The sequence below is a fragment of the Salmo salar genome, chromosome 06, assembly GCF_965601325.2.
Source record: "Salmo salar chromosome 06, fSalSal1, whole genome shotgun sequence".
In the NCBI taxonomy this organism is placed as follows: Eukaryota; Metazoa; Chordata; class Actinopteri; order Salmoniformes; family Salmonidae; genus Salmo; species Salmo salar.
Genome location: NC_138296.1, coordinates 46,756,971 through 46,779,250, shown reverse-complemented (window position 1 = coordinate 46,779,250; position 22,280 = coordinate 46,756,971). Strand labels below are relative to the sequence as shown.

The 22,280-nt window shown below is 42.2% G+C and overlaps 2 protein-coding genes across 2 annotated transcripts; one reads left to right on the top strand and one right to left on the bottom strand.

Annotated features, from left to right (window-relative positions):
• The first annotated feature begins 8,574 nt into the window (after positions 1-8,574).
• Positions 8,575-10,121, top strand: LOC145850216 (butyrophilin subfamily 1 member A1-like). The gene has a single exon (XM_082976686.1). It carries the CDS (start codon positions 8,610-8,612, stop codon positions 9,030-9,032), a length of 423 nt encoding a protein of 140 aa, XP_082832812.1. The 5' UTR covers positions 8,575-8,609; the 3' UTR covers positions 9,033-10,121.
• Positions 10,122-10,433: 312 nt separating this feature from the next.
• ubc12 (NEDD8-conjugating enzyme Ubc12) lies at positions 10,434-21,892 on the bottom strand. The gene is given in 6 exon segments (NM_001173918.1): positions 10,434-12,165; positions 13,719-13,782; positions 13,909-14,012; positions 19,476-19,514; positions 19,818-19,912; positions 21,638-21,892. Coding segments are annotated over 6 exon segments (558 nt in total). The 5' UTR covers positions 21,753-21,892; the 3' UTR covers positions 10,434-12,024.
• Between the last annotated feature and the right edge of the window lie 388 nt (positions 21,893-22,280).

Here is a 22,280-nt window from a genome sequence, read left to right as displayed (position 1 = left end):
TGAATGTGCAACTATAATTATGGTTTATAGTACATCAGAACTTAAACAGGACAGCAAAATGGGTAGACAAAGAGAACATTGTGTAACAAGGTGTAGGCAGCTGACTTAGTGATAGGAGGTTGTGAAATCAATCACAAGGGGAGTATGTGAGGAACAGAGAGTGGAGAAACAACTGTATGAGTGAATAACAGGCAACTGAGTGGTTGCTGACTCTTGAGTATACACTAAGAAGATAAGATCCAACGCCTGGCAACATGTGATGCGCCAGAAGGCTGGGACCAGCCTGTGCGCCTACGATAGGCTGAGTAAGTCTAAACCACACTCAGCCTCTACTCTGACAGGCCCGCTCTGAGCGGGAACTATCTCTGTCAGAGTATTAAAGAAGAATTTTGTGCTTAAACAGTTAGTTCTCTGTTTTGCCCTGCGAGGTGTTACAGTGAACCCGTATATACGAAAATTGCATTTACCATTTATTATGCTTGACTAAATTCTATTAATAAACAGCTGAAAATATATTCAGTAGCCTAGTGTTAAATTCTGTTCTGATACCAGATTCGATTGAAGCAACCGAACACAACTCATACCTCATGCCAATAGAACTCATTCCTTCTGTCATCCATTACTGTGTTGCAACATCGGTCTGGTAAAGAATGAGTCATTGACAAAAGGGGGTTGTAAAAATACCAGAAGGAACATGAACACATAAGAAAGGAAACACAACCTATCACATCTAGCCTGATAAAGTATAATGCACTGTATGTTGTGGACTGACCTATTTGTCTTTTAATATAACACAGTGTGTTAGTTACTTCCCTACGGGAGAGCGACAGTATGACCAGTGTACAGACACTATGGACCACTAAGAGTCAGTGGTCTCTACGAGGTGGGTCAATTTAAATTGCGTCATATATACACACACACACAGTACCAGTCAAATGTTTGGACAAACCTACTCATTCAAGGGTTTTTATTTTTACTACTTTCTAGATTGTAGAATAACAGCTTTGCACACTCTTGGCATTCTCTCAATCAGCTTCATGAGGTATTCACCTGGAATGCATGTCAATTAACAGGTGTACCTTAAGTTAATTTGTGGAATTTCTTTCCTTAATGTGTTTGAGCCAATCAGTTATGTTGTGACAAGGAAGGGGCGGTATACAGAAGATGGCCCTATTTGGTAAAAGACCAAGTCCCTATTATGGCAAGAACAGCTCAAATAAGCGAAGAGAAACAACAGTCCATTACTTTAAGACGGTCAGTCAATCCAGAAAATTTCAAGAACTTTTAAAGTTTTTTCAAGTGCAGTATGAAAAACCAGCAAGAACTATGAAACTGGCTATCAGGAGGACCGCCACAGGAAAGGAAGACCCAGAGTTACCTCTGCTGCAGAGGATAAGTTCATTAGAGTTACCAGCCTCAGAAATTGCAGCCCAAATAAATGCTTCACAGAGTTCAAGTAACAGACACATCTCAACACCAACTGTTCAGAGGAGAGTGAATCAGGCCTTCATGGTCAAATTTCTGCAAAGAAACCACTACTAAAGGACACAAATAAGAAGACTTGCTTGGGCCAAGAAACACGAGCAATGGACATTAGACCTGTGGAAATCTGTCCTTTGCTCTGAGTCCAAATTGAGATTTTTGGTTCCAACCCCTGCGTCTTTGTGAGACGCAGAGTAGGTGAATGGATGATCACCGCATGTGTGGTTCCAACGTGAAGCATGGAGGAGGTGTGATGGTGGCTCTGTCTGATTTATTTAGAATTCAAGACACACTTAACCAGCATGGCTACCAAAGCATTCTGCAGCAGTACGCCATCTCATCTGGTTTGGGCTTAGTGGGGCTATCATTTGTTTTTCAACAGGACAATGACCCAAAACACACCTCTAGGCTGTGTAAGGGCTATTTGACCAAGAAGGAGAGTGATGGAGTGCTGCATCAGGTGACATGGCCTCCACAATCACCCAACCTCAACCAAATTGAGATGGTTTGGGTTGAGTCAGCGCACAGAGTGAAGGGAAAAGCAGCCAACAAGTGCTCAGCATTTGTGGGAACGCCTTCAAGACTGTTGGAAAAACATTCCTCATGAAGCTGGTTGAGAGAATGCCAAGAGTGTACAAAGCGGTCATCAATTGTGAAGATGGCTGCTGTTTTATGGGGTCTTAACTAACCGTGCTATTTAAAAAAAAATCACATTGTTTGCAACTTATTTTGTACATATTGTTGCTTCTACCCTCTCTTATGACCGAGAAGAGGTTCTAGACATCAGAACAGCGATTACTCACCTTGAACTGGACAAATAATTTTTCTTTAATGAGTTGTTTGAGAGGGATTTACTCCAGACACCCGAACATGCACTCATTCACAGGAGAAAGAGACGACGGTTTCGCGGAAGGAGATCGGGGTGCCTTGTGAGGATCCGCGAATGAGTGGCTAATCTGCCTTTGCCATCGGTACTATTGGCCAACGTACAATCGCTGGATAATAAAGTGGACGAACTACAAGCACGTATATCCTACCAAAGGGACATTAACTGTAATATCTTATGTTTCACGAGTTGTGGCTGAACGACGACATGAATAACATACAGCTGGCAGGTTATACTGTATCGGCAGGATATAAGAGCCTCTGGTAAGACAAGGGGTGGCGGTCTATGTATATTTGTAAACATCTGGTGCACGATATCTGAGGAAGTCTCGAGGTTTTGCTCTCCTGAGGTAGAGTATCTCATGATAAACTCTCAAGCTGTAGACCACTATCTACCTAATCGGTATTTTTCGTAGCTGTCTACATACCCCCACAGACCGACGCTGGCTCTAAAACCTCACTCAATGAGTTGTATACGGCCATAAGCGAACAGAAACTCGAATCCAGAGGTGGCGCTCCTAGCGGCCAGGGACTTTAATGCAGGGAAACTTAAATCAGTTTTACCAAATTTCTCTCATGTTAAATGTGCTACCAGAATGAGAAATTCTAGACCACCTTTACTCCACACACAGATGTGTACAAAGCTCCCCCTTGCCCTCCATTTGACAAATCTGACTAATTCTATCCTACTGATTCCTGCTTACAAGCAAAAATTAAAGCAGGAAGCACCAATGACTTGGTCAATAAAACATTTCAAAAAGTGCTCATACGAAGCAGATGCTAGGGTAAAGGACTGTTTTGCTAGCACAGACTGGAATAAGTTCCGGAATTCTTCCAATGGTTTTGAGGAGTACACCACATCAGTCACTGGCTTCATCAATGACGCTGTCCCCACAGTGACTGTACGTACATACCCCAACCATTCGCACTGAGCTAAAGGGTAGAGCTGCTGCTTTCAAGGAGCAGGACTCTAACCCGGACGCTTATAAGAAATCCCGCTATGCCCTCCAACGGACCGTCACAGGCAAAGTGTCAATACAGGACTAGGATCAACTTGTACTACACTGGCTCCGACGCTCGTCGGATGTGGCAGGGCTTGTAAACCATTAGACTACAAAGGGAAGCACAGCTAGCTACCCAGTGACACGAGCCTACCAGATGAGCTAAATTACTTCTATGCTCGCTTCGAGACAAGTAACACTGAAACATGCATGAGAGCATCAGCTGTTCCGGACGACTGTGATCACACTCTCCGCAGCCGATATGAGTAAGACCTTTAAACAGGTCAACATTCACAAGGACGCAGGGCCAGACTGATTACTAGGATGTGTACTCTGAGCATGCACTGACCAACTGGCAAGTGTCTTCACTGACATCTTCAACCTCTCCTTGTCTAAGTCTGTAATAGCAACATTGTCCATGTGCCCAAGAACACTAAGGTAACCTGCCTAAAATGACTACCGACCCATAGCACTCATGTCTGTAGGTATGAAGTGCTTTGAAAGGCTGGTCATGGTTCACATCAACACCATTATCCCAGAAACGCTAGACCCACTCCAATTTGCATACCGCCCCAACAGATCCACAGATGATGCAGTCTCTATTGCACTCCACACTGCCCTTTCCCACCTGGACAAAAGGAACACCTATGTGAGAATGCTATTCATCGACTACAGCTCAGCATTCAACACCATAGTGCCCTCAAAGCTCATCGCTAAGGACCCTGGGACTAAATACCTCCCTCTGCAGCTTGAACCTGGACCTCCTGACGGGCCGCCCGGGGTGGTAAGGGTAGGTAACAACACATCCGCCCTGCTGGTCCTCAACATGGGGGCCCCTCATGGGTGTGTGCTCAGTACTCCCTGTTCACTCCAACACCATTAAGTTTGCTGATGACAACAGTGGTAGGCCTGATCAATGACGAGACAGCCTATAGGGAGGAGGTCAGGGACCCTACTGTGTGGCGCAAGGACAACAACTTCTCCCTCACCGTGATCAAGACAAAGGAGATGATCGTGGACTACAAAAAAAGGAGGGCCGAGCTCGCCCCCATTCTCCTCAACGGGGCTGTAGTGGAGCAGGTTGAGAGCTTCAAGTTCCTTAGCTTCCACATCACCAACAAACTAACATGGTCCAAGCACACCGACAGTCGTGAAGAGGGCACGACAAAACCTATTCACCCTCAGGAGACTGAAAAGATTTGGTATGGGTCCTCAGATCCTCAATGTTCTACAGCTGCACCATTGAGAGCATCGTGACAGGTTGCATAACTGCCTGTTATGGCAACTGCTCGGCCTCCGACCGCAAGGCACTACAGAGGGTAGTGCGTATGGCCCAGTACACCGAGGCCAAGCTTCCTGTCATCCAGGACCTCTATACCAGGTGGTGTCAGGAAGGCCCTAAATATTGTCAATGACTCCAGCCACCCTAGTCATAGACTGTTCTCTCTGCTACTGCGGCAAGCGATACTGGAGCGCCAAGTCTAGGTCCAAGATAGTTTCTACCCCCAATCCTTAAGACTCTTCAACATCTAATCAAATGGCTACCCAGACTATTTGCATTGCCCCCCCCTCCCCCCTCACTTAACTCTACATGTACATATTACCTTGACTAACCGGTGCCCCCACACATTGACGTTGACCGGTACCCGCTGTATACAGCCTCGCTATTGTTATTTTACTGCTGCTCTTTAAATATTTGCTACTTTTATATATTTGTAGGTATTTTTCTTACCTGCATTGTTGGTTAAGGGCTTGTAAGCAATTCACTGTAAGGTGAAATGTGACAAATACAATTTGAAGGCAAAGGGTGACTACTTTGAAGAATCTCATATAAAATATATTTAGATTCTGTTAAACTTTTTGTTGTTACTGCATGATTCCATATGTGTTATTTCAGTTGTCTTCACTATTATTCTACAATGTAGAAATAGTAAAAATAAAGACTCCCTTGTAGGAGTGTCAACTTTTTGACTGGTACTGTACATACATACAGTGCATTTGGAAAGTATTCAGACCCCTTGACTTTTTCCACACTTTGTTACATTACAGACTTATTCTAAAATTGATTAAATTGTTTTAATCCCACTCTTTCTATTCTGGTTAGAGCCAGTTTGCGCTGTTATGTGGTGGAAGAAGTTAAGAACCATTTTAAATTGGGGGCCACTGTTCTTAAGGGTCCTTCAATGCTGCAGACATTTTTTGGTACCCTCCCCCAGATCTGTGCCTTGACACAATCCTTTCTCGGAGCTCTACAGACAATTCCTTCGACCTCATGGCTTGGTTTTTGCTCTGACATGCATTGTTAACTCTGGGACCTTATATAGACAGGTGTGCCTTTCCAAATCATGTTCAATCATTTGACTTTACCACAGGTGGACTCCAAGTTGTAGAAACATCTCAAGGATGATCAATGGAAACAGGAAGCACCTGAGCTAAATTCCGAAGTCTCATAGCAATGAGTCTGAATACTAATTTTAAATAAGGTATTATAAATGTTTTATACATTTGCAAATATTTCTAAAACCTGTTCACTTTGTCATTATGGGGCATTGTGTAGATTGAGTATTTTATTTAATCCATTTTAGATAAGGCTGTAACGTAACAAAATGTGGACAAAGTCAAGGGGTCTGAACTTTACGAAGGCACTGATTCCACACTGAGGTTGGAATAGACACTTTGTTGAAAAATCTATGATAAAGCACTTTGGAAGAGCTGTTTGAAAAGCCCACCTGAAATGGCTAGTTTTAAAGTTACACATCTCTACCATTAAGCTCCTCCAATTAGGCCCCTCTCTCGTACCACTCTCAAACAGTCCTAGCAAAATTCTTGCTTGAGAAATATAATTTTGCTAAGAAGCTGTTTTAGTTTATTTTTGGACCATTTTAATTGAAAACATGGTAAGGTCCTTAATTGTTACCCAGAAATGATTTCATATTGAGAAGTCCAATGCAGCCATTTTTTACTTTTATTATTTTTATTCTGTACTCACACACACTTCCATTTTAAACAACATGTCTTGTTTCTTCTCCCCTCAGATCTAAAAAAAAAGATAAAATCAGGTATGTCTGTCTGCACTCTTGGAGCTCTTCACACCAAAGATTATTTTTGATTAAGGTCTCGAACCCATGTGAATTAACTATTGGGTAATGAGATGTTTTAGCTCAAAGGAAATGTTGGACAAAAGTAAAGTTTCTCTTAAAGAAAATAGCTTACAAACATATGAGTTCAACTTACTTCAAATATTTTTTATTATTCTTTTTTAAATTTAGAATGGTGATTCACGATGCCCCTATTGAGGTGGTTTTAAAATAATTAATTTGATGTAGGCCTCATTGTCTTTTCACTTCATAGTTCGACAATGTATGCTCTTCTTAAACACACACATTTAATAGAACACCCCCCCCCCCCCCCACCCACCTTCACAATGGTTCACTAATAGTTAAAGGCCCAGTGCAGTCTTTTTATCAATGTACAACAGCTGATGCATACGAACACTGTAAAAAATGTTGATCACTAGCCACGTTTAAATCCATAGTTTTATGCAAGTAAGGTCCTACAGTATGAAGGAACAAAAATCACGAAAGCTGTGATGGAAACAGGAAGTTTTGGTACAATTTGTAAAACGCTAACAGAATTTGTTCGTTAGACATGGTTGGTTATTTTTGTCAGTAAAATTAATTAGGCAAGAAATGGTGTCGGAAACGCCTTTTTATGCAGAAATATTGGTATAATAACCATCATTCAAGTTAATTTCGAGTAACGTGACGATATTGTGTGTGGGTGGTCCTCTTGCTATGACTCATTTAACATTTAACATTTAAGTCATTTAGCAGACGCTCTTATCCAGAGCGACTTACAAATTGGAATAAACTATGCAATTTATTACGCTACAGATAAATTATGAACTTCACAGGGTGGTGAAAGTGCACAGTGATCGTGATGCTCCTTTCCAATAAATATTGAGGGTCTTATTCTGGTGACATGATGATCGATGCTTGACTACCCTCTGACCAATATCCATAATAATCATGTAGCGTTGCCTACCCGCACAGTTTTAGGCACATTAGCTATTTAACGCAGCAGTTTTTGACCACTATCAGTAGAGTTGAAAATGGGATGGAAACACTTTGAACTTTAGATTTGTTCGGTACCTGAGAATTTAAGTGAAAGTAAATTGTGTGCACTGTCATCACGTAATGATTTGTATCCACAAGTCAGTTTGGTGGAAACACACCACTGGTGGGAAATGCATATTTTCATTATGCAGATTCTCGAATATTTGCATGGAAAATATGGTGCTAATTGGATGGAAACCTAGCTAGTGTTAATTCATGATAGTTACTGGTTGAAATTAATCTACACAGGACCTTCTAATCAACCTGTTTGCATGGGTGGGCGTTTTGCCTTGCCTGGTGACATCCCGAGGTGGTAAATTGGATTAATAAACCAATAAAAAAGAGTTAACTTCTCTGCCAATAACAGCTAGTTTTAAGTTTTCCCCTCCCCACTCAGACCACTCCCAGACAGTCCTAGCGAAATCCTTCCCTGAACAAGTTTTTTACTAAAAAGCAATTTTGTCAATTTTAATGGAACACTACAACAGTAAGGTACTTAATTGTTAGCCAGAAATGATTTCATATTGATAAATAGCTGCATTGTTTAACTTATCAAACCAATGGTAGTTTATATGTATTGGAAAAGAGACTCATCAAATAACTTTTTTTTTTGTACAGGGCTGAAGAAGGTCCAGTCTTATTTAGGTGAGTTGTTCTGATCTTAAGACCAGGATACGATGATTTTCAGAATTATCTCTACCAATGCTCTTACTGTACTACTAGATGTAGTGATGGACTGTTTTACAATAAAACGCCCCAAATAATTGTCTGTTTTACACAAGATGCCATCTTACTGTCATCACTGTCTTTTTGGCCATGATTCCTAACATTATTCGACTGTGGCATTCACACCAGAGCCTTGACCTTTTTGTGTTCCTTCTCATTCACAGAGGATGTGACGCTAAACCCGGTGACGGCATACCCCTTCCTCATCGTCTCTGATGATTGGAAGCAGGTGAAGAGAGGAGAAATGTTGCAGTTCTACAGGAACAGTGCGCAACGCTTCGATGTCTGGTCTTGCGTGCTGGCCAAAGAGGGCTTCACCTCTTTAATCTATTTAAGCGTTTGTTAGAAAAGTGTAGGACATGCAATCTAGGAGAGTAAATCACTTAGGATTCACCCTTGCATGCGCGTCCCCACCGAAACTTTTGTCAGTATCACTTTATCTTTGTTTCTTTCTGTCTTTTCATCTCAGGTGAACGTGGGTGAGAATAAAGACTGGAGGATGGGTGTGGTGCAGGAGTCAGCCCAGAGGAAAGGGCTGTTTGACATGAGCCCTACTAGCGGTTACTATGCCCCGTGGTGGGGGGGCACCCACCTGCACGCCCTCACCACCCTGGCCCTCACCAAGGTTAAGGCATCGGTGTGCCTCCGCAGAGTGGGCGTCTTCCTGGACTGTGAGGATGGTCAGGTGACCTTCTACAACATCAAGACTGGCTTGGAGGTGTACCGCTTCAGCGTGGCTGAGTTCTCTGAGAGGATGTTTTCTCTGCTGGGCACTGGGGACAGGGAGGTGTCCCTGGCTCTCAAGATCACACAGTGTGCCTGAGTGAGAGGATAGGGTGAGGTGTGTGTGTGAGAGATTATGAAAGTAAAAATGTGTTTTAGGGTGAATTTGCTTGATTAAAGTGTGGTTAGCTTGGATGAGTCATAGTGAGGAAGTTTGATTAGGTGATGTATTAAATATTTTAAGGTGAATGTGGTTGAAGATGACAGTGATGCAATTTAATAGTGGGAGTGAAAGTGTGGGACTGTAAGAAGGTATGTGAGACTGATGAAGGGAGGGGACAAAGAGAAATGGAGGTGTATGGGGTGAAAATAAGTTGAAGAGAAGTCTTCTCTTCATTTTGCCTGCAACCTAAAATTAAACTGTTGGTATTATGTCCTGTACCTATTGCACACACTAGTTCACAATGCACTGAAAGGGAGGTGATGGGGCAAAACACGTGTGGAATCTTGGAATTACTTCATGGTCAGGAATCAGTAAGTCATGAAATCACAATGGTACACTTCTTTGTCACAATTTTCTAATATTTGTGTCAAAATGGTTTAGTCTGAAGTTCTTATTTATATTGGGGGATAGGTCCTGTTGAGGATATCTTGCATTGTTCAAGGTTGTTTCACACAACCTCAGGGGTGCAAGTTTAGTTTTTTCTTAGTATGCACTACACAGCTGATTCAAATCAACTAATCAAGCTTTGATCATGTGCTACAGCTGTGTGGTGGTAGGGGAAATGCTGCACAAACTACTTTTGTTCTATATCTGGAGTTGAATTTTGTCCTGTTTGCAGCATTGTGTAATGCATACGTGTTACCGTTGTCAGAGAATAATGGTAGATGATCATCGACATTTGATGAATACCAATCCTTACACAATTCAAGTAGAAGGCTGTGAAAGATGCCAATATCTTGTGTGGCTATTTACAGCCCTTGACAGTGGGTTGCTTATTTATTAAGTGGCAATATTGCTTGTTATTGTCTGTCATTCAGTCCCAATATGTATATTTTTAACAATAAAAATGTATTGGGGGGGGGTTGCCTCAGTTATTGATATAAATGCCTCATGTTTTACACTTGGTCATTGGAACCTTCCCATTATTGCAGAGGTCTCACAGTCCCTGGTTCGTATCCAGGCTGAATCACATCCGACTGTGATTGTGAGTCCCAGAGGGCGTTGCACAATTGGCCCAGTGTTGGCTGGGCTAGGCCCATCATTGTAAATAAGAATTTGTTCTTAACTGACTTGCCTAGTCAAATAAAAAACATCACTACAGCTGCAAAAGGTGCTGTTGATTCCAGCCACAAGAGGGTACTGGAGTACAAGAACAGCCTTTTCCTCATCCCTGCTCTTGGACAGCCATTATGTACAGGCACAAACTCAAACCCAGCATTTCATGAGTCGTATCATGCACCAAACTCCCAACATTGACAAATGCGAAAAGAGCAAGTATTTTTTTTAAACATTTATTTAACTAGGCAAGCCAGTTAAGAACAAATTCTTATTTTCAATGACAGCCTAGGAACAATGGGTTAACTGCCTTGTTCAGGGGCAGAACAACAGATTTGTATCTTGTCAGCTCGGGGATTTGAACTTGCAACCTTTCAGTTACTAGTCCAACGCTCTAACCACTAGGCTACGCTGCCACCCTGTATCACCATGGCTCAATTATAATGGCAAGCGTTATATAAACCTGCATTACATTGTCTCGGTCCATGGCAATGAACAATGCATCTTTGTTCAGCTGATCTCAGATTTTTCAAAGGATCCTGTCAGTTGGATCCTAGCAACTAAAGTGAGTACGCATAGTTCATTTGAAAGGGTTAATTAATTTCAATGAGCTTAATCACCACTGGCAGCCTGAGATGATTAAATTACCAAACCATAAACAGAGCCTTGACTGGTTAAATGGGCCTGTGAGTGAACTGTATCACTGTTTTATGGGAATAACCCATTATGGCCTCAACATTTCTGAACACAGCCAAACTGAATGCATCTTGATGAATTCATAAATTACAATTAAATATTACATTGGCTGTATAACTCAGGGTAGAGTTCGGTTATAAAATAAACCTTAAATTCAATAAAGCCCCATTGACATAAGTTGTAGTTTGTATAGATGTTACAATAATTATCATTCAAGTTCATATTTTATTTAACATAATTCATATTGCAGTCATTGTGAACAGCTGGGATTTCAATATACACAATAGAATTGTAACATTGTAAGCCTCCACCCCCCCTCCCAATGAAATCTAACGCCCACCCCACCCAGAAAACCATAACAAAACTAAAAAGATCTCCCAATCCCACAACAGCCCTGCCTGCATTACTGATCCTGTCAATCTATGTCTGCGTCAGTCCTGTCAAGTCAGTCCTCTGCCAGTGTGTCTATGGCCTGTATTATGCATCTGGGTTGGTATGGGTACCTGTCTGAAACACGTGTGCGCATGTGATAGCATATGCCTTGCGTGTCAGTAGGCATGTTGTTGAGGCGTGTGTGTGTGTGTGTGTATGATGAGTGAGTGAGTGAGTGAGTGAGTGTATATATATATATATATATATATATATATGATAAGTTTCGCCACCAAGCATGGGTGCGATCCGTCAGGTTCAGAGCTCTCGTAATCGAGAGGTCTCGCATAGTGTTCAAAACATACAACGCGATCCTTTAGTAAAAGGGAGGTGTCTAAGTGCGTATCTCGGTTGTGTGTTTTTGTCCTTGTCCGCGAGTGGGAGGATCAGTTGGCATGTCTATCTCCGCAAAATAACAACTGTGGGCATCAGCGTAGTGGCAATATACCGATTCTCTGAGCGACATTCACTGACCATCCAAACCTGTCATCTTTACCTTCGGACCCCCTCCCTTCCCCCGAGTGAACCCCACCCCCCAATACTTTCCCCTTCCGGCTCCATCGACCCCCTCCCTCCCCGACCGCTCAAGTTTGTGTATCAGTCAGTGTCTCAGCGTGTGTAAACGGTAATGCGTCTTGGGGGGGGGGGGGGGGGGGGGGGGAAGAAGAAAAGCGACACGGGCAAGGAGCTATTTGAGACAACGCTCAAAATACGTGGCGCCAACATAGCCCCCCCGCAGCGACCGCTGGACATTCTGCTCAAAGAGCCGTCGGTTCGTCTGCAGGACCTCCGCCGCCTCTTTGTTCAAGGGGTCCTCTGGATTTGGCTCCTGAGGAGGAGTAGAAGGGCGTGGTTATTTGCCTGCTCCAACCAGTCGATCAATCTTTCAGAATCTGAAAGTCATAGCCTTTATACAGTGCATTCGGAAAGTATTCAGACCCTTTGACTTTATCCACATTTTGCTACGTTACAGTCTTGTTTGAAAATTGTTAAATAGTTTTTTCCCCCCTTCATCAATCTATACACAATACCTCATAATGACAAAGCAAAAACAGGTTTCTGGAGGAGAAAAAAAATCAAATTTATATTAAAAGAAAAATATGGAAATATCACATTTACATAAGTATTCTGAACATTAACTCTGTACTTTGTTGACACCTTTGGCAGCGATTACAGCCTTGAGTCTAATTGGGTATGACCCTACAAGCTTGGCACACATGTATTTGGGGAGTTTCTCCCATTCCCCTCTGCAGATCCTCTCAAGATCTGTCAGGTTAGACGGGGGAACGTCGCTGCACAGCTATTTTCAGGTCTCTCCAGAGATGTTCGATCTGGATCAAGTCCGGGCTCTGGCTGGGCCACTCAAGGATATGCAGAGACTTGTCCCAAAGCCACTCCTGAGTTGTCTTGGCTGTGTGCATAGCGTTGTTGTCCTGTTGGAAGGTGAACCTTCGCCCCAGTCTCAGGTTCTGAATGCTCTGGAGCAGATTTTCATCAAGGATCTCACTGTACTTTACTTCGTTCATCTTTCCCTCGATCCTGACTAGTCTCCCAATCCCTATTGCTGAAAAACATCCCCACAGCATGATGCTGCCACCATGCTTCAACATAGGGATGGTGTCAGGTTTCCTCCAGACGTGACGCTTGACATTCAGGCCAAAGAGTTCAATCTTGTTTGTCATGGTCGGAGAGTCCTTTAGGTGCCTTTTGGAAAACTCGAAGCAGGCTTTCACGTGCCTTTTACTGAGTGGCTTCAGTCTGGGCACTCTACCATAAAGGCCTGATTGGTGGAGTGCTGCAGAGATGGTTGTCCTTCTGGAAGGTTCTCCCATCTCCACAGAGGAACTCTGGAGCTCTGTCAGAGTGACCATTAGGTTCTGACCAAGGTCCTTCTCCCCCGATTGCTCAGTTTGTGCCTTGACACAATCCTGTCTCAGAGCTTGACAGACAATTCCTTCGACCTCATGGCTTGGTTTTTGCTCCGACATGCACAGGTGTGTGCACCTTTCCAAATCATGTCCAATCAATCAAATTGTAGAAACATCAAGGATGATCAATGGAAACAGGATGCACCTGAACTCAATGTCTTGTCTCATACCAAAGGGTCTGAATACTTGTGTAAATAAGGTATTTGTATTTTCAATACATTTGCAAAAATGTCTAAAAACCTGTTTTCGCTTTGTCATTAAGGGGTATTGTGTGTAGATTGATGAGGAAAAAACTATTTAATACATTTTAGAATAAGGCTATGACATAACAATGTGGAAAAAGTCAAGGGGTCTCTGTACATCCTGCTACATTCCTGATTCTAAGCATGGTGAACAAGGAAGAGTAATCAAACTTGGCTAGGCAAAATTGGAAATAGAATATCCCTGTACTCACTAGAAATAGATACTGTAGTCCATATATGATGGAGTTTACGGTCAACACAGGCTTCCAGTCCTCTCTGTAAGAGAAACATAATGTTAAAAGACACTGCTCAGTATAATAGTAAAAATTTGGAATTCTGTAGTCATTCTGAATTATCAAATGAGACAACGAAAACAAAGTGACCACAGTGCAGGTGGTGTACCTCAAGATATTTAGGCAGACATTGCCCTCCAGGTCAATGTTTGGGTGGTACACCATTGTCTCACACTTGACCTTCGGGGGGTCATGAGGGTAGCCCTGTCCTACCTGGAAAACAGAGCAGTCACAAGAAGTCAAAGGAGGATAATCTCTGACCTTATATCCACTCACTTTCTTTCGACTTACAACCGTGTTATTAACAACATGCTTACCATCAAGATTGTTAAAGACATGGTCGGGAACTTTGGCGACTACTAAGTATTTTTTAAACCTCCCGCTTTGGCCTGAATGTGTAGTTCATACATGCATAATCTATGATCTGAATTACTGTCTTACCTCAATTAGCCACGAAATCCCTAGTTTGAAAGTGACTGTTTTTCTGGAAGCCGTATTCTATCATTTCCCCCCACGTGAGCCAGCCCCTAGCAATTTGAGATCAAGCCAATGAACTTCAGCCCTCGCCATTTAAGTGAGAGCTAGCAAGATACACACACAGCCGAGCCAGAGAGAGAGCAATGACGTGGTGCAAATATCTTCATTTACCCTGAGTGTACAAAACACTATGGACACCTGCTCTTTCCATGGCTTAGACGGACCAGGTGAATCCATGTAAAAGCTATGATCCCTTATTGATGTCACTTGTTAAATCCACTTCTATCAGTGTAGATGAAGGAGAGGAGACAGGGAAAATAATGGTTTTTAAGCCGAGAGACAATTGAGACATGGATTGTGTATGTGTGCCATTGGAGGTTGAATGGGCAAGAAAAGACTTACAGTTGCCTTCAGAAAGTATTCATACCCAACTTATTGCACATTTTGTTGTGTTACAGCCTGAATTCAGAAGAGTAAAATAAAAAAAAATGTGCATAAGTATTCACACCCCTGAGTCAGTACATGTTAGAATCACCTGGAAGTGATTACAGTTGTGTCTAAGAGCTTTGCACACCTGATTTGCATAATATTTATCCATTATTATTTTCTAAATTCTTAAAGCGCTGTCAAAATTGGTCATTGCTAGACAACCATTTTCAAGTCTTGTCATAGATTTTCAAGCAGATTAAGTCAAAACTGTAATTCGGCCACTCAGGAACATTCACGGTCTTCATGGTAAAGCAACTCCAGTGTAGATTTGGACTTGTGTTTTAGGTTATTGTCCTGCTGTAAGGTGAATTCATCTCCCAGTGTCTGGTGGAAAGAAGACTGAACCAGACTTTCCTCTAGGATTTTGCCTGTGCTTAGCTCCATTCCTTTATTTTTTATCCTGAAAAACTCCTTAGTCCTTAATGATTACAAGCATACCCAAAACATGATGCCGCCACCACTATGCTTGAGAATATTTTAGAGTGGTACTCAGTAATGTCTTGTATTGAATTGGCCCCAAACATAACACTTCGTATTCCGGACAAAAAGTTATTTGCTATGCCACATTTTTTTATTTTTAAGTATTACTTTAGTGCCTTGTTGCAAACAGGATGCATGTTTGTTATTATGTACGGACTTCCTTCTTTACACTGTCAATTACATTAGTATTGTGGAGTAACTACAATATTGTTGATCCATCCACAATTTTCTATCACAGCTTTTAAACTCAGCAACTGTTTTAAAGTCACCATTGGCCTCATCGTGAAATCCCTGAGTGGCTTCCTTCCTCTCCGGCAACTGAGTTAGCAAGGACAGCTGTATCAGTGTAATGACTGGGTGTATTGAAACACCGTCCGAAGTGTAATAAATAACTTCACCATGCTCAAAGGGATATTCAATGTCTGCAAATATTATTTTTTTAACCCATTTACCAATAGGTGCACTTTTTTGTGAGGCACTGGAAAACTTCCCTGGTCTTTGAGGTTGAATCTGTGTTTGAAATGCACTGCTCGACTGAGTGACCTTACAGATAATTGTATGTGTGGGGTACAGAGATGAGGTAGTCATTCAAAAAGCATATTAAAACACTATTATTGCACACTGTCAGTCCATACAACTTGTGGCTTGTTAAGCACATTTTTTACACCTGAACTTGCTTGCCATAAGAAAGGGGTTGAATACTTGACTCTAGCCATTGCAAATTCATAAAAAATGAAAAGCTGAAATCATTTCAAAAAACATAATTCCATTTTGACATTACGGGGTATTGTGTGTAGGCCAGTGACAAATAAAATCTCACTGTAATCCATTTAAAATTCTGTAACATAACTAAATGTGGAAAAAGTCAAGGGATGTGAATACTTTTCTAAACGGGGTGCCAGGTGCACCGGTTTGTGCCAAGAACTGCAACACTGCTGGGTTTTTCACGCTCAGTCAGTTTCCTGTGTGTATCAAGAATGGTCCACCACCCAAAGAACATCCAGCCAACTTCACACAATTGTGGGAAGCATTGGTGTAAACATGGGCCAGCATCCTTGTGAAACGCATTCGACACCTTGTAGAGTCCATGCCCCGACAAATTGAGGGGGGTAGGTGCAACTAAATATTAGAAAGGTGCTCTTAATGTTTTGTAACAGCGTATTTGATTTAGTGCACAATTTTCAGAGGTCACTTTTTCCTGTGAGCTCTACTTTTCAGAACTACTGGCTAAAAAGTATACACAAGTACTGGAGAATCTCTTTAAGGCATTTAGAATCAGAAAAACCAAAAAGAGAACAGCTTTATTCTAAAAACATGCAGCAGCACAACTTTTGTTAATGGTCCAGTGCAGCCATTTTTATCTCAATATAAAATAATTTCTGGGTAACAAATAAGTACCTTACTGAGATTGTTTTCAATTAAAATGGTAAACAAGAAGCCAAAACAGCTTCCCTAGCAAAGAACAGTTTCTCAAGCAAGAATTATTCTAGGACTCTTCTGATTGGAGAGGGGAAAATGAAAAACTAGCCGTTATTGGAATTAAGGTTTGGAAATCCCTTTCTCAATAGTCTATTAACCAATGTCCACCTAGTGATATCACCAGGCAGGCCAAAACTCAGGCTGTCTTTTCAAATCAGCTCTTACATTAAAAAGGGCATTATAGCTTTCACAGTATTATTCCATCACCATAGTGTTGCCTATTTATTAGGCACACCACCCCGTTCATGAAAATGGTTTGCTCCTACAGACAGTGAGTCACGTGGCCTGCTATATAAAGCAGGCAGACAGGCATCGGGGCATTCTGTTACTGTTTGATTGAGCGTAAGAATGGGCTAAGAGTGACCTAATTGACTGAGCGTGGTATGATCGTAAGTGCTAGGAGCGCCGGTTCCAGTATCTCAGAAATGGCTGGCCTTTCACGCACGATAGTGTCTAAGGTTTACCGAGAATGGTGCAGACAAACAAAAAACATCCAGTCAGCGGCAGCCATGTGGGTGAAAAGTGCTCGTTGAAGGGAGGTCAAAGGAGAATGGCAAGAATCGTGCAAACTAACAGGCGGGCCACCAACGGCGCAGTACAACAGTGGTGTGCAGAACGTCTTCTCGGAACTCACAACTCGTCGGACCTTGTCACGGATGGGCTACTGCAGCAGACGACCACACCGGGTTCCACTCCTATCAGCTATAAAAAAACAAGAAGCGCCTCCAGTGGGCACGTGATCACCACTGGACAATTGAGGAGTGGAAAAACATCACCTGGTCCGACAAATCCAGGTTCCTGTTGTGTCATACTGATGGCAGAGTCAGGATTTGGCGTAAGCTGCATGAGTCCAAGGCCTCATCCTGCCTGGTGTCAACGGTACAGGCTGGTGGCGGTGGTGCAATGGTGTGGGAACTGTTTTCCTGGCACACATTAGGTCCCTTGATACCAACTGAGCAACGTTTGAACACCACACCTTGTAGAATCCATACCACAAAGAATTCAGGCTGTTCTGCAGGCAAATGGGGGTACGACCCAGTAGTAGATGGGTGTACCTAATAAAACCTGGCCACCAAGTATAAACTCAGCAAAAAAAGAAACGTCCTCTCACTGTCAACTGTGTTTATTTTCAGCAAACTTAACATGTGTAAATATTTGTATGAAAATAACAAGATTCAAAAACTTACACATAAATCAAACAAGTTCCACAGACATGTGACTAACAGAAATGGAATAACGTGTCCCTGAACAAAGGCAGGGTCAAAATCAAAAGTAATAGTCAGTATCTGGTCTGGCCACCAGCTGCATTAAGTACTGCAGTGCATCTCCTCCTCATGGACTGCACCAGATTTGCCAGTTCTTGCTGAGATGTTACCCCACTCTTCCACCAAGGCACCTGCAAGTTCCTGGACATTTCTGGGGGTAATGGCCCTAGCCCTCACCCTCCATTCCAACAGGGCCCAGACGTGCTCAATGGGATTGAGATCCGGGCTCTTCGCTGGCCATGGCAGAACACTGACATTCCTGTCTTGCAGGAAATCACGCACAGAACGAGCAGTATGGCTGGTGGATTTGTCATGCTGGAGGATCATGGCAGGATGAGCCTGCAAGAAGTGTACCACATGAGGGAGGAGGATGTCTTCCCTGTAATGCAAAGCGTTGAGATTGCCTGCAATGACAACAAGCTCAGTCCGATGATGCTGTGACACACCGCCCCAGACCATGACGGACCTTCCAACTCGATCCCGCTCCAGAGTACAGGCCTCTGTGTAACGCTCATTCCTTCGACGATAAACGCAAATCCGACCATCATCCCTGGTGAGACAGAACCGCGACTCGTCAGTGAAGAGAACTTTTTGCCAGTCCTGTCTGGTCCAGCGACGGTGGGTTTGTGCCGGTGATGTCTGGAGAGGACCTGCCTTACAACAGGCCTACAAGCCCTCAGTCCAGTCTATTGCGGACAGTCTGAGCACTGATGGAGGGATTGTGCGTTCCTGTTGTAATTCAGGTATTTGTTGTTGCCATCCTGTACCTGTCCCGCAGGTGTGATGTTCAGCTGTACCGATCCTGTGCAGGTGTTGTTACATGTGGTCTGCCACTGCGAGGACGATCAGCTGTGCGTCCTGTCTCCCTGTAGCTCCGTCTTAGGCGTCTCACAGTACGGACATTGCAATTTATTGCCCTAGCCACATCTGCAGTCGTCATGCCTCCTTGCAGCATGCCTAAGGCACGTTCACACAGATGATCAGGGACCCTGGGCATCTTTCTTTCGGTGTTTTTCAGTCAGTAGAAAAGCCTCTTTGGTGTCCTAAGTTTTCATAACTGTGACCTTAATTGCCTACCGTTTAAACTGTTAGGGTCTTAACGACCGTTCCACAGGTGCATGTTCATTAATTGATCATGGTTCATTGAACAAGCATGGGAAACAGTGTTAAAACCATTTACAATGAAGATCTGTGAAGTTATTTGGATTTTTATGAATTTTCTTTGAAAGACAAAGGAAAGTTTCTTTTTTTGCTGAGTTTATATATAAAACACAAGGAAATCACGTTTCTGACTGCACTGGGCCTTTAACCATTCAAAACTGACATTAAAAACGTTGGATACCAAATTGTGACCCTAAAAACATCACAAAACAATAGCTATCAAGCAGGTGTAATGCCATTAACAACAGTTGTGTGTGACAGTAAAGCAAGGGTGTAGTGACTCATGTCATCCCGATATCTGTCCACCCACATTAAGCCCCCTTACCTTAAAGCTGAAGACAAACTTTCCCCCTTTGTAAAAGCCCTAAAAAGAGAGAAAATAACCTGAGAATGTGTTTACATAAGGGTTTCTATGAATGCTGTTCATAGCCTGTTTGGTGGGTTGGCATAACATGATGTGAATGTACAGTGCTAAATAATACATTGTGTACAAAGTATTTATCTTTGGATATTAGTTGATAAGCCACCACATTAGCATTAGAACCCATTCATTAGTTGCAACTGTACAAGTTTGAGTACAATAGTTAAATGTTTAATAAACACATATGACATATGGAGGATTCTCTCTGACAAGTAGCTACAGATTGTTTCAGGAAAGAGTGAAGACCTCGTCTGGTGAGATGATGAGTTTGAAGTTGAGCAGATCATCTTGGTCGGGGAAGACGATCTCGCACGTCTTTGGGAGGTTCAGCTCATTGATGTCTGCGAGGGGAAAATGTATATGTCTCAATGAACAGCAGTCGTTTGCATCGATTTCCCTTCAGTTGCATGCATGAAACCTGCCTGGCAGAAATATGAAAACTAAAGTCTTGTTATCCGCTTTTTTGTTGTTGTTGTTTTAAAGGACAAAAAGTGGCGTGTAAATGGTATTGAAAAAGGCACCTAAGCAGCGCAGTCCAATGAACACAGTCCAATGATTCCTTCTGAAGTGCTGGGGTGATCCCACACCTGTGGTGGTATTTTCCCTCTCACTCTGAGGTCTTTCAAACTGTAATGGTTGCCCCGCAGTATTTCCTATATTCTGCTTTGAATAACAACTCTGATCTTTTTCTACAAGTTTAATATGCGAACAGAGTCAGTTCACTTCAAATGGAGGAAAACCAATTTGTGACTATGTTGTGGTCCTCTAGCCTAAAAGCTAAACAACATTCTTTAGGCATATAGGTTCCGTTGGTTTTAGGCGGCGTTCATCCACTATGAAATGGAGATTAGCTTAGTCTTTCAAAATCATGGCTTGAGTCAAAAGCCAACTGGATATCTTATATGGGGTCCTTGGTGTTACAAGGTTCATGAACCAAACAACTGAGCCATTGGAACAAAACCACCACACTCATCACAGGGGTGGTTTGAATTTTTTTATCCAAGTATCTGGGAAAACATTTGTTTACATGGTTGTGGGGGGCTTTTCAAAACATGGTGCATTTGTCTTTTCACAGCATTTCCTCATTTTGGATAGCTGGAAATGTCACATACACTTTGAATCAATGTTATTAGCTAAAGACCTGGCTTAACAATTCTGTAACTACTTTATAAGGCTGAGATTCTAAAACAATATTCATATTTCTTGCCCAGTCAGTCTTGTCACGTGTTCTGTCAAGAAAAGTATGACATGTTTAAAATGTCTCACATGTATTGATAACATTAAATAGCCTATCTACATGTTGTACACAGTTACTTTGTGACAAACAGTGAAATCCAGCACACTGGCCAGAAACTGTCTGTAACCTAGGTAAGCGTGGCAAACATCCTGGCTAGTGATAACTACTTCAAGTCAGTACAGCTAACTAGCAATGTATAAGTTGCTGACTAATGAAAATCAACGGTTACTTTTACGTTACTCAATAACATCAATAGTGATATCCACAACAGTGGATACACATTTGTGATACTTTGTTGAATAATGAACAACTACATCCACGTTTTTGAGCTAGTTAGCATCAGACAGAAGTAGCAAGCTAACTAACTTCATCTGTTTAATGGGCATAGCTACTGGTAGCTTGTGTTTTCTCTTTTGCACAAACTGCTTAGTGGCACATCTAAATTGAAACATTGATAACTTGGCTAACTACTGAACAAATAACGTTATACAGTAAGTTAGCTAGCTATCTAAGTCACTTAACTAGCAGGGCAAATTAACTAACTAATAAGGGTGCTAACTAACAAGAAGCGCTGTAAATATGAGTTGACTCCCTGGCTTCACCATCTTCTGGCTGCGACGTTTGAGTTTTGTTTTCATAATAGCTAGCTGACGTTAGCCAGATGGCTAGCTAACTAGTTAGCCAACTAGCTAGCTCAGCCTCCTATGGCAAAACACCCTCGTTTTAGTTGTCTTTCTTTATTAACCATGTGGACAGACACGTTAATTAAAGAAACATCTCCATGGTTTAAAAATAAACCATCTGATTTGAAAGAAGCCAGTTAGCCTACCTTTCTGTATTCGAAGCTGGGCCGCGCTTGCTTTTTTACCCCCGGCTCCTGTTCTGTTTCCTCCAGCAGATTCCTCGTCTTTCTTCTGCTGCTTCAGAGAAAAGAGCTTAATCATCTTCAATTAGTTTATTGAAGATCTATATTTCAGGTCCTTCAATTAGAAACAGCTCTTTGTCTTAAATTTATGGTGAGAGTTATGACTCAGTACAGCACCGTAATATTGTTGGAGCCGGTGCGTCTCAGCTACAATATCGGAAGACAAGCTGATAGCCTAGCTCAGTAGCACTGCTGCGTGAGACAGTAACGTTACGATGCCAAGGTAGCGAGTGAAGGAAGGGGGGAGTTCAGAAAGAACAGTGGAGGTACACAAACTGGACCAGTTTGTTTTTGTTGATATGAAATCATAGGATATTGCCTAGTTGGGCTATTCATATTCATAAGCTTTATTTAACTTACACTCATATTGGAGGGTTAGAGACTGCACATGTTCATGCACATGTTCATATTTTCTGGTTGCGGAACAGCACCCTGAAGTATACAAGGACAAAGCAAAACAGAAACTATTTGATTCAGATGTACAATGTTAAATCAGTGTTGTACATAGCTTACACAAAATAATAATGCACATATGTATTTGCAGCAC

Bases quoted from the DNA above. Each gene is read 5' to 3' on its own strand.
- LOC145850216 (XM_082976686.1), top strand. From the start codon at position 8,610: ATGCGCGTCCCCACCGAAACTTTTGTCAGTATCACTTTATCTTTGTTT.